Below are 12780 nucleotides of genomic sequence, written 5' to 3' on the forward strand. Positions count from 1 at the left end.
ACACATGCTAATACATACTTATGCATATACACATATGGATTCTTGCATAGATGATCCGCTATGCTTGTTATATAGCAAGTTATTGTAATTCACTTGGAGGGGAAGTGGAGGGAAGCTGACTTTTGCTCTTTGGTGAATTTCAAAGCATCAGTGAGTCATCAGGGAAAATGTTAGCATTCCTTCTTAACAGCTTATATTGTCCAGCACTTCATCAACTAGCCGTTGATGCTAAATAGCCTGAAATGTCATAAATGCGTGTTTTTTGAAACAGTTATCTCATGCTGTGTCTTTGTACTATAGGGCATACTATTTCAGCCTATTTCTTTCTCAGAAGGTTTTATGAAACACACACATCAATTATCTGGTGAGTGGCATGTGTCGTGGGGGTAGGAGAGGAAGCAGGTGCAGGGGAGGCGTTTGTACAAGGGTCAGATCGAAGACTCAGTGCAGAGTTGCACTGGATGAGCACAGGGTAGGGGGTGGGGAACATTAGAGGAAAGGGTATAGAATTTCCACCGGTTTCTATGTGGTCATTTTCTCTCTCTGTGTGTGTGTGGGGTGGTAGGGAGAGTTCTTCATGGGACAATTCTGTGGGCTCCGTAAGGAATGCCTGCATGTCTACTCTTCATCTTTGATGTGAGAGCCCTTGCTGTAGCTATTGCAGATGATATGCTGTCAGTTATTTTCCACTCGTTAAATATTATCCAGATTTTTCTTATTCTCATCAACCGGGGGCCTCTTCACCATTCCTCTATCTTTTAATGTGTTCATTTCTCATCCCGAGGGTCAAACTAGGGCCTTCCGTAAATAAGGCGGTGCCATCTCGGTGAGTTGTACCCCTGCTCCTTCTGTGTGAAATGGAAAAGCCACACCAATGGATCCGAGTGCTAGCCTGACATAGTCACTGCAGCGGCCAGCTGTTCTAGGGAAGCTAGGGTGCAACCAGAGGCCCAGGTTCAGGACCTGGGGAGATGGCTCAGCAGTTAAGAACACTGGATGCTCTCACAGGGGAACCTGGGTTTGTTTCCCGGTCTCCACATGGCAGCTCACAACCATTTATTACTTCAGTTCCAAGGGATCCTGTGCCTACTTCTTCATTTGGTACACACACACACATACAAGTGAATGCGAGCAAACACTCAGACACATAAAATAAAATAACATCCCTAATCTCCCAAATCTGAAAACGCTCCCAAATTAAGAACTTTCTGAGAAATTGACCTGATGCTGCAAAATTTTGTTTCACGCACAAAATTTATTTTTTAAATAGCATATAAAATGATGCACCAACTCTGCCCTTCTGGTATATATGAAGCATGGATTCTAGTTTGAGACATGGCCCCTCCCCAAGATATCTCATTTATATGTAACCATTCCGATATATGAGAAAAAAATGTGAAATCTGAAATACTTCTTGCCAAGTATTTCAGCCAAGGGCCCTACTGGTAACTCAGGTTGGCCCCACCTTCTGAGATGCTTCTGGGGCTGCCTTTCCTCCTGTCTTGCTCACTGCTACTGCTGTTTCCCCACCTACCATTTTGAGATTTTAGACTCTGCCAAGGCAAGAGAATATGGTGACAGAAGGTGGTGACCCACAAAAATGGAGATGTGGGCTTGTCACTAGTTTTTTGCTGTAGAGTGAGCAGGGTACTAGAGCCTCCCTGATCTACTCTTTCTGTCTCTTGGACTCATACAGATCTCAAGTTGCTTACAAGCTGGTGAAAGATGGAGAAGAGAGGAGGAGGTGAGAGCCGTGGGTGGTCAAATAGGACCTGTGCAGGCCATGGATTAGTCTGATCTCCCCTTCCCTTCCGTCTTTCTGTTTGTGTTGGTTTTCTTCTAGCACGGGCGGTGAGGCGAGCTGGAAGGGAGAGCAGCTGGGACAGGAGGTCATGTTGAAACATGCAGGCTTGGCTTTAATCGATCTATATGGGAGAACACTAGTATGATGCTTATCTGCACTTCATTTTAGCTAGTGGTCCACGCCTCTCATCACCCAGGGGGAAATCAAGAGGTAAGTGTCTCACCTGGCTTCCCTTGGCACATCTGACTCTGACACAGACATTGGGATCCAGTTTTCTCTATTATTAAAGCCTGTCCATAAAAAGCAAAATTTGAATGGTGGTGACCCATGGCAAGATTCCTAGACACCAGTGTCAAGATGGATGACTTCCAGGATCAGGAAAGGGAAGGCTCTCTTCAAGGCAAGAAAACATCTGGACTCTTCACTCATTAATAGCCCACACAGGACAGTTGCTTTAGGTTGCAGGACCCCCTGCAAATCCTAACTGGAGTTAGGATTAAGTCACTGATGATTAAGCTGCAGAAAAATTAGTGTCACGAACAAAGAAGGCCAGACTTACATGTAATATCCTGTAGCACACGAGGTACAGGTTCCTGGATCATCTGGGGGGAAAAAAACCACAATAATGAAAAATTATGATTGCCAGAAGTTTGTTATTTGGAAAAATGGACTTTGGAAACGTTGTGGTTGGAGGCAGCTAATCTTCCAGAATAGTTTTATGAAATGTACTGCCCAGAAATGATATTTGAACAGACTGCACCATTTTAATTAGTTACATAAAGCACATTGTAATTTATCTTTACCAAAGGTAGTAAAATGAGACTTCCCATAAAAAAAAAATTGGCCCCAACTTTCAAAGAAGAATAGGCTTAAGCTACTGGGTCTTCAAGTTCCAGATCAACCCTGATCCTCCTTAGGAACCTGCTGTCCTTAGGGCTGGGAGCTTAGTTCACAGCTAGAGTACTTACATAGGACAGATCCTGGCCTTGGTCCCCAGCGATGCAGACACAAAGTCCAGGATCCTTTTGGCCTCTGCTGAGCTTGGGCATGTCTACATACACATTTGCGATGAGCTACCAGCTTCTGACTCAGAGACACAGATCTCTCAAGTATTTCTACAGATGTCCACCAGTAGGAAGGGGTTTTACTGGGGAGTCTCCATTAAATCTCAACAAATATTTTCCCTAATATAAGCAGCCACTTTGTGATTTTTCTTATGGATGAAACTGTTGTATTCTCATTGGCGGTAGTGACTCAGTGAGTCCCTGTGGGCTCAGAACAGGGTTTCAAGTTGCTGCTTTAGACAATGGTCACCACCTTCAGTCCATGTCCAGTGCTGCCCCAAAGGTACTGCTCTTGGATGTGATTACCATGGGGATTCCATTGACTTTGTTGGCCTCAAGTTCTTTCAAGCAGGTACCTCTGGTAGTTTGTCCTGCCTTCTAACCTCCATCCCAGCCTTGCCCCTTCCATTCACATAGGACACAAAGATCAACTTCACCCTGTACAATTCCTTTTGGCGCACGAAGATTTTAACCAGTTTACTTCAGGCAACTGTAACTTCAGTTAAACTAAAACTACCCTGCCCTTTGAACTCAGTGGAAAAACTATCCTTTCTAAATTAACTGTCTAGACTATCTTTCTGCTTATCGGAAAACCTGATGGTAGCAGGGCAGAGGCCGCCCCACTGCAAGTCTTTAATCACAGGCTTGTCTTGACCCTGCCTTGTGAGAGATGTACTTCAATCATACATTACATATCATACTAAGACATGGCAGCAGACATTATGATAAGACTTCTTGAAGAGGCTCTGCAACCTCAGCAATAAGCAAGGATCCTCAGAACTTTCTGGAAACAGCCCGATGATGGTTGGAGTAGAGAACATTAACCTTGGAGTTGAGGTACCCTTTTCTAGTTTGAAGGTTTTAATACAGCTTTAAATATTGTGTGAACTTGAATAAAAATCATCATGTTGTCTCGGTCCTGGATTTTGTAGGTGCAAAATTGACTAGTTGGACATGATGCCTGCGGAGACTCTCAGAAAGTTGAAGATTCCAAAACTGAATGCAAAGCAAGTTGGGAAACTCCAGCCTACTGTAGAGCCAGCACGACATTTGTCCACTCATGTTATATTAGGATACTCCTACACTACAGTATCAGCAATGAGTAGCTACAACAAAAACCCAAATCTGGGCTCTTTGTCACTTTACAGGAAAAGTTTGCAAGCTCTTCCTGTAGTATTATCCACTTGAGTCTTCATTTCATTTAACTTCTCTTTTTTTTAGGCTTAGAACCACACTTGTTTAGGGAGTACCTGTTAAGTTCCTTATAGTAGAAGTTTAGTTGGAAGAGTTGAACAAGAGCCAAAGTAGCCCAGGGCCGGCCTTTAGTCCCAGGACTCAGAGGTCGGGTAGACAGATCTGTGTGAGTTCCCAGTAACCCTGTCTACATGGAGAGTTCCAGGCCAGCCAGAGATACATACTGAGACCCTATTTTCAACAACAACAAGAAGGAACCAAAACAACCAAGGAGGAAGAGGCCGTTCTGCAGGAGACCGTAATGATGTGTTCTGGCAATGAAGCGGTTTTTAATATTGGAATCAATCAATGCAGTCTTTAATAAGGTAAACTAAAACAGGATGATGAACTGAGCCTAAAACCAGGCTCATGAAGTGGACCTAGGAATCTAAAGCTAAGCTCTGGTGAGAAAGACAGGCTCCCTGGCCTTCTTGGAAACTCCATGCTTTCTCCTTTCCTACTCTATAGAATGGGGACCTGGATATACTTTGAAGGCTATAGAGTCCTCAGTGGACACCATGGCTAGTTCAGCTCCCACTTTGAGTCTATTTCTGACTGTTTATAGTCCACCTTCCCTGTACCTTGCTGCTACTCAGCTTGCCTCTGGGCAGCTCGATTTTCCCTGCCTGTCCCAGGGAACATACTTAACTCTGACAGTTCTAATCCTGCTCCTTAATGTTCCGGTCACCTCTTCTATCTAGAAACTTAATGCGCTTGCGCTCTTCTTTAAGCTGGTCACTCATGAAAATGTTAAATAGAACCAAGCCTCAGAAATGTGCATACCAATGTCGCTGAGTGCAGAGACTTTTCGAGACTGGCTGCACGGAGAATTTGACTATGTTTATGACAGTTTGCACACATGAATAATGCAGAGTCTCAGAACTGAGGCTTCGAACAGCTTACGGATGACTGTTAGCCCCCCCCCCCAATTATTAACAGTTGTTTTACACCCCAGAAGATCTACAAGTTGGAGATTAGCTAAATTGGTTAGCTTGACCATGGAGAGGCAGCTGTTGCTGGGTTAAGAGTAACAACCCAAAACCTGGAAGGTGACCCTAAGTCAACTCAGCCTTCAATGGTAAGGTGGGGCTGCTCAAAGACCAACTTCCAGTGAGTATTGTCTAGGAGTTGGGAGGGGAAAGAGGAACATAACTAAGCTAGAATATTAACTGTCTTGGAAGATGTTACCTAAGGTTAGATGTTTAAAGATCTCTGGTTCTTTGATCTTGTCAAGCTTTGAGCTGAGAGCATATGTTGGTCAGTCAGAATTCAGAGAAAGCCTCAGACATTTGGTAGCAAAGTTATCAGGAACAGTTGGTGACTTGTAGCTGGTCGCATCCCACAAAGGAGAAGTTGCAAGGTGTGAGCAGAGCCTATTCAAGATGGGACCTGTTTTTCCTTTCCCGAGAAGATGGAGTTAATTATATTTTCATAGGGGTGGGCAGGCAGGACTGTTGTACTCAGTCTGCCTTGAGAGCTCTGGACCATCTTTTGGGTCACGATTTGACTGTATCCTTAGGGAATGATCATCTTTGGACCTCATCACAAACTCCTGTCTCCAAAGATACAATGGTGCCTGTTCTCAGTAGCATCCCAGTGGTCAGTGATGTTCTCTGCTGGGGAGGTTTTGTTCTCTGAAATGCTCACAACCTTCTCATTGATTGGAAGTCAAGGTAGGGTCATATAATCTGTATTAAAAGGGGGGATCTTTTAAATTGAGATGGAATTCCAAACATTTAAAACTATCCAAGGAAGGTCTGTTTATTTTTACAATTTACATAGACTTAGGTCTTATAACTAAAGAAGCGTATAAGTTAAAATACTCTAATTTGCTTTTTCAATTTTTTTCTTGCATGGCTAATTCTTACTGCAGCAAGACAGGAGATATGATGTCTTAGGGGGCAATCTGTTATTATAGAATATACATGTGATTTAGTTAAGGATTAGCTATTCACCTAAGGAGAATTGACCAAAGGAGACATTTATGTCTGGGTGCTCTTATCCTTCTTTGGAATCTTTGGTCTCCTCTTCTCCCTGAAATCTGGCTTATGTCCCCTACTGTGAGCCTTTGCTCACTAATGCAGCTCAAGAGAAAGACTAAAGGGCACAAAAAATTTGTATCCTTAGGGGAGCCCTAGGCCCTCAACTCCCTTAGGTGCTGGCCATTTCAATTACTTCCACCATGACTCTCTTAGACCATACCTGTAGTGTTCCATGAAACATTAGCTATTCTCTTATAATTCAGTATTGCATGATGCCTGCTTTTCTCTGATGATCTTAAAGCCCCTCCACCTTTCCTGGTCCAACCCCTGAGACTTTATTGAACTTCAGGAACTTGTGATCAACCTGTCCAGTGACTCAAACACTTTAATAAGTAGTAGATGAAAGTTAGCTCCATTTATACCTCCTAGATTTCCGGCTCCAATCGTATTACAGCTTTACCAACAATGGAAATCTCAGTTGGTAATCTCTATATTTGTGTATTGATCACCCCATTGGATTAAAACACTATTATGTATGTATAAATTATTCATTATTAATCAGCATCACTTATTATGTACTAGTGCATGAATATTTTCATATATTTTAAAAAGCGTGCTAAGTTGGAAAATTGAAAAGGATAGAATAAAAGAATAAATGTGAATGCACATTTTATTTTTTCTGCATCCAGTGGAGTGTGTTTAGCAGCCATCTGCCTTTGGAGACCAGAGACTTGGACTCCATGAAACTGAAAGTTACACCTGAGCTCCTGAAGTCCCATTCAACCATGAACAAAACCCGTGTTTTACATTTGGCTTCTTTGCGTTATTCATGGATTTCTAATGGACTCATTCATCTGCATGTGTGTAAAGACCCTCTACTCTTGGCTCCCACCTCTTCCTCATTTATGGATAGACTGTTCTCAATGAACCTGCTCACCTAGCATTTTTGTAAGGAGAGAAGTGGGGAATACAGTTATGAAAGAAAGTGTTTAGATGATATGATGAGATTGGACTCTCCCCACCTCCCCTCGCCCCTACAGTCTTAGTCTACATGGTGTTATCAGATCAAATTTCCAGATGAAGATTGTGTCCGTGTGTCTACATAACCGACTAGAAGGCTCATCTGTCAAAAGAGACGTGAATGTGCAGGTAAGCTGAGCTGGGACATGGCCACTGATGTTCTCTTTCTTAATGGCTTTTAACATGGCAACACTTATCTGACAGGCCAGTGAAAAAGTAACACATAGCTGTGTTCACAGATGTAGTGCACACACACACACACACACACACACACTCTCTCTCTCACTCACACACACGTGTATAAAACAAAATAAATTAGTAAGAAAAGAAAGATTCTGGGTATCAAGGTGTGTACCAGTAGAACCAGCTTCTCAAGATGCTAAGAAAGAAGATGCTGAGAAAAGAGGAGTCCTGGAGGTCAGTAGGGGCTCTTTGTTTAAAAGCATAAAAACTCCCCCCCCAAATAAAAATATCAGAAAAGACAAAAAATTGCCTAGGCTAGGATACATATACATATGCACATGCACAAGGTCAGTAAAGTAATGTCTTTAAAAAGTGTAATAAACAGGTTTAAAAATGGTGAAAGGAATCATACTGATGTTGGTTTCTGGCCACTATGGACATTCACAAGAGAAGGCACACACGCACTACTACATACAGGGCCACGCCCCAAAATAAATCCTGTTCCACCACACATTTGAAACCATGTCTCCACAGATCTTTCCAGGCAGTTGTCATTTGGTTTTGCTACCTATTTTCCCCTTCTCCCACGTCCACATCTACCCTCTCATCTCCCACTTTGTCCCTCAGCACTTGTTAATTTCCACAACACCAGTGCTCTTCCTAGAGGTGGGGGTCCAAACAGAAACAGATGCCTGTACAAACTCTTCAGACAAAATTCACCTTGAAAAGGCTTATCTTTCTGAGAGGACTATGCAAAGGAAGTAGATGGCTGGGCACTGGGGTTACAACTGGTATCACCTTAGACTCACTAATGAGACTGGGGCTGTCCTCAGGCCAAACATGTTTTACCCTGCTGAGATGCCCCAAGGCTCTCTCTGAGGACAGAAGCAGCACTGGAAGAAATCAATACTTCAGCTGCTTAGAGAGATAATTAAGCAAATTGTCAATAATGTATATTCTTCCTGAGTAAATTCGTATTTAGTTATCACACAATGCTGTCACATTGACAAGGGAGTCCCTGACAGTTTTCAGCCTACCAAGAATAACAGATTGGTTAAGAGATTTATATGCCCAAAGAGTGTAACTAATTATAAGGGGCCAGACAGCACTAAGAGATACATAAATTCAAATTGGCCTTGTACTTAGAGTTGCTTCAAATATCATTCAAATACAAAGTAGATCTTCTGACAGCTCTGCCATGCTGGCTTTTCTGGAAGGTTCAATGGTGTTGGAATACAAAATATTTGGTTAGAGGGGCTGTTGATGCTTTTCAATCATCTTGTCCTCACTGGTGTCCACGGACAATGAATAAATATTTGAATTGGCAGGAATGCAAATTGTGCAGCTGACAGTGGGGCCCAGTCCCCTGGAAAGGCACAGTGGTAGAAAAGAGCAGAATAAATAACAATGGTGGCAGGAGGGATCAGTGTCCCACGGGCTCCAGGTTTTATCATATTCTCTGATTCCAGGGATGGAATGCCATGACAGGAAGGACCTTGTGGATCCCCATGCTGCCCAAGCCCTAACAGGCAGAAGTAATGGATATTTACTCACTGATCCCTACAAGGCTCACCCACTGTGCCATGTGTCTATGTACCTTTTCATTTATTTCAGAGCTTACATTTCAGTGGAAGACAATGCTTTTAAAAGCAGGTAGGGGGCTGGCAAGAAGGGCACTGACTGCTCTTCCGAAGGTCCTGAGTCCAAATCCCAGCAACCAAATGGTGGCTCACAACCATCTGTAATGAGATCTGATGCCCTCTTTCGGTGCTTCTGAAGTCAGCTACAGTGTACTTATGTATAACAATAAATAAAGTTTTGGACAGGAGCAAGCAGGGACTGAGCGAGCGGGACGGACTGGAGAAAGTGGAGTTGACCAGAGAGAGCAGAGGTCCTAAAAATTCAATTCCTAACAACCACATGAAGGCTCACAACCTGTGAGTACCGCTACATTGTACTCACATACATAAAATAAATAAATAAATCTTTAAAAATGAAGGTAATATCTTAAGTAGTCTATTTAGTAACCTGTTTCTGAATCATGCAATAGAACATGCTCATTTTCAAAATCATTAAAAAAACAGGTAATTATTCATAGGGTAAGTAAAATATAATTTTTTTTTCAACAAATGCATGCATGGACAGTAGGAAGCAAACTTCATGAAGATGGAGGTTTTGTTTCCTGTATGCTCAATACTAAGGATCACCTTGGCACTTGTGCGAAAAGAGAGCTCACAAATAAATGTAAACATTCAGATAAAGATTAGAGAGGATGTGGGAAGAGAAGAGAGACTCTCATCTCAATGAGCTAGTGAGAGAAAATGCCATTCAAGAACTAACCATTTGATTAGAGACTGGAAATTTAGCAGGAGCTAGCTGCAGAAATTCTGCAGACAGAAGTCAAACCATTTAAGGAACAGCAATAGGTACAGTGGCACATGGCTGTAATCCCAGCACTTGAGAAGATGAGGCAGGAGCATCAAGAGGGTTGGAAGATCAGGGAGAGTCTGGAGTTGGAAAAAAAAAAAAGAAGAAGAGGGGAAAGAGGAAGAGGAGAGGGAGGAAAAAGAAAGGACAGATGGTAGCAGCAGCCACTAGGGCTGGACTGGATCAAAAGAGCGACAATGAGGCCAAGGTCATGCAGTCATTCTCATTCCCCCACCCCAGCCCCTCCACCTTGCTGATCATTAAACCCATGGCCTCATATATGGTAGGCAAAAAGCCACCACTGAGATATACTACTAGCACACATAGAATTGTACTGACTAGAATAAGAGATTCACCTACTAATGGAGAGTTTTATATAAAAGCCCCAATGTGATCTGATCTGTAGATAGAAACCCAGAGATCCTATGGGTGCTGGGTGGGGAATGACCTATTTAACTGTAGGAGTATTTACCGCTATTACATCCAGACAAACTCAACTAGGTAGGACTCCATGTGCCACTCTTAGGATACATGTTTTAGAGAAAGATACGTCAGAAGAAATAATCAGAGGTAAATAAATTAAGAATGTAATAGGAAATTCAAACTTGGGGGACTTTGAGTAACTAACATTTGGGGACATGATGTTGGGGACAGGATGAAGGAGTGAAATGACTCCCTGGGCTGACTCGAGCCCTAAGTGGGCAAGAAAGAGGGAGGAGTCAGCTTGAGTTGGATTAGAGGAAGAAGAAACCACTAACAGATCATGTATTCCAGCTACACCCTGCTGTGAGAGGCTAAGGAGTGCCTGTGTGGTCTGCAGTCCTTACCCTCATGGAACATGCAAGCTGGTGGGAGAGGACAGTAATGACTAAGGTTGGCAATCGAGAAGCTACTGTGTGGCAAATGATGGAATGGGAAACAAGCATACTTCTGATCTAGTTTAGGGCCTGAAAGAAAGCAAAGTGTGATGTTTCCTTTTCTTTCCTCATACTTCTCTCTCTCTCTCTCTCTCTCTCTCTCTCTCTCTCTCTCTCTCTCTCTCTCTCTCTCTCTCTCTCTCTCTCTCTCTCTCTCTCTCTCTCTGTGTGTGTGTGTGTGTGTGTTGTATGTCTGTGATGTGCAGTGTATGCTCACATGTGTATTCATTTGAGTGGAGCCCAGAAGAAGACATTGGGCGGCGGGGGGGGGGGGNGNCCTGCCCCTTCACTCTGCTCTTTGTTCTTTAAGATAGAGTCTCTCACTGAACCTAGAGCTACACTGGTAGCTGAGAAGTCTCAGATCTCCCTCTCTCTGCCTACCACCCCCATGAGTTCCAGGTGTGCTCATGACCATGCCTGGTGATTTTCTGTGGGTTTCCAGATAAAACACAGTACTCAGGAACCCAAGAACTATGAAGTTAGCTTAAGGATGAATGAAAACTAGCAGGAGTCAGCGAAATCCATCTGGGCCTTGGCATTGGGTAGGTCAAACCCAGAACAAGAACACAAAGGGTCCCTCTGAAGCTCTGGATTTTACAAAGATGCAACTCAGATTCATGCTACCTTCGCGTTCTAGAATATAACCAAAGGAAACCAACGCACAGCGGTTCTGAGTAGGTGGGATTGCAAGGCAACGGATAGGAGCAGCTGTGAATGCTTCTAGAAAAAAAATGTAATTTCAACTCGCATGTCAATATATTCTTTTTCATTTCTAAAATTTCAAGGAAAATGGACACAGTATAAAGGTTTCCTCCAATGCCAGGTCTTCATGTATGCGAGGCAAGTGCTCTACTGTTGACCAACAACCCCAGTGCAGAAGCCGAAACATATCGAGCACAGAAAGAAAGCAGTCACTATGAGAAAGAGGCAGTGGGAGTTACCAACAGGAGAATCAGACCCACAGTGCACTCTTAGAAACTGTAAAGAGCCAGAATTAAGAGCCAGGAGGGAGGTAGGGTCACAGACCAGTTCCCCATTGTGTGACTGTATGAAGAGCTGTTTGCTTCTGCCCTCAGGCTCTTCTGCCAGAGTGGGGGCTTGTCTCCCATGCTGCTAATAATAGCTGTAGTGGCTTTACAAAGATTATCAGGTTGTGATACAGTGAACATTAACAAGCTGTCCCAGTTGGGAATACATCTTATTTATCATTCTAGCCACGGCACCTAGTCCTATACTCAGATTCCTTTATTCCATACAGACATTTTTGAGGGTCTCACACTATTACATACTTTAATTATATATTGTACATTTAAAAATTACATTCATATGTATATGATTGTGCCTCCATGCACACATGCATGACAGCACGTATGTGGAAGCCAGAGGACAACTTGCAGGAGTTGGTTCTCCCCTTTCACTGTCATGGGGTCCCAGGGATTGAACTCAGGCTTGGCAGTAAGCACAGTTACACTCGGAGCCATATCACTGGCTGACAAATATATTCTAGGGCTATAGAGGTCACTCATCCCTAGTATAGTGTGGAATTCAGTGTCTCGGGCAAGGCAGCAGGTAAAAAGACCTTATAAGATATGTCTCATATGCTCATGTCACATGATCATATAATTAATAGGATGGTGAACAGAGTTCTAAGATGTGAATAGATTGCAAGTGCACTTGAGTAGGGGGCATAGTAACAGAAGCCCATGGGACGATGCCTTCGTGAAAGTAAAGGTTGAAAACCAAAAGATGAGTTAGAGAAAGACAGATAGAATGAAGAAAAGCTATGGAGAGACTTTTCTGGAAGAAATATGTCACATTCCTCACTCTGAAGATCTGAAGGATTTTAAATAAAAGGATGTGAAAGGTATGAGAGTAGATGGCAAAGGGTTTGGAGTAGCTGGAGGACAGGGCTGGGGTCAGCTTCAGGAAACGAGACAGAAGTGAGCATGCTCAACAGCTCAGTGGCTGGACTGAGAAGGCTCTATGCAATGATCAGAGAGCTTGTAGACTCTCCCTCAGGCCACAGGAGAATGTCTAAGATGTAAATTGCCACCACTAGGTTCATAATTAGAAAGAACCCCATGTTATAGCATAGGGGATCAATTTGGGGATTGTCTTAGTTAGGCTTTTACTGCTGCAAACAGACACTA

The 12780-nt window shown here is 43.1% G+C and overlaps 1 protein-coding gene across 2 annotated transcripts in view; it reads right to left on the reverse strand.

Annotated features, from left to right (window-relative positions):
- Pcsk5 (proprotein convertase subtilisin/kexin type 5) overlaps positions 1 to 12780 on the reverse strand; it is a 405046-nt gene that overhangs the window by 39988 nt on the left and 352278 nt on the right. For both annotated transcript variants that reach the window (XM_029535426.1, XM_029535430.1), the window contains exon 25: positions 2364 to 2406. In XM_029535426.1, coding sequence (XP_029391286.1) covers positions 2364 to 2406 — 43 coding nt within the window. The remainder of the gene's footprint in view (positions 1 to 2363; positions 2407 to 12780) is intronic.

This window comes from Mus pahari, chromosome 1 (genome assembly GCF_900095145.1).
Source record: "Mus pahari chromosome 1, PAHARI_EIJ_v1.1, whole genome shotgun sequence".
NCBI lineage: Eukaryota > Metazoa > Chordata > Mammalia > Rodentia > Muridae > Mus > Mus pahari.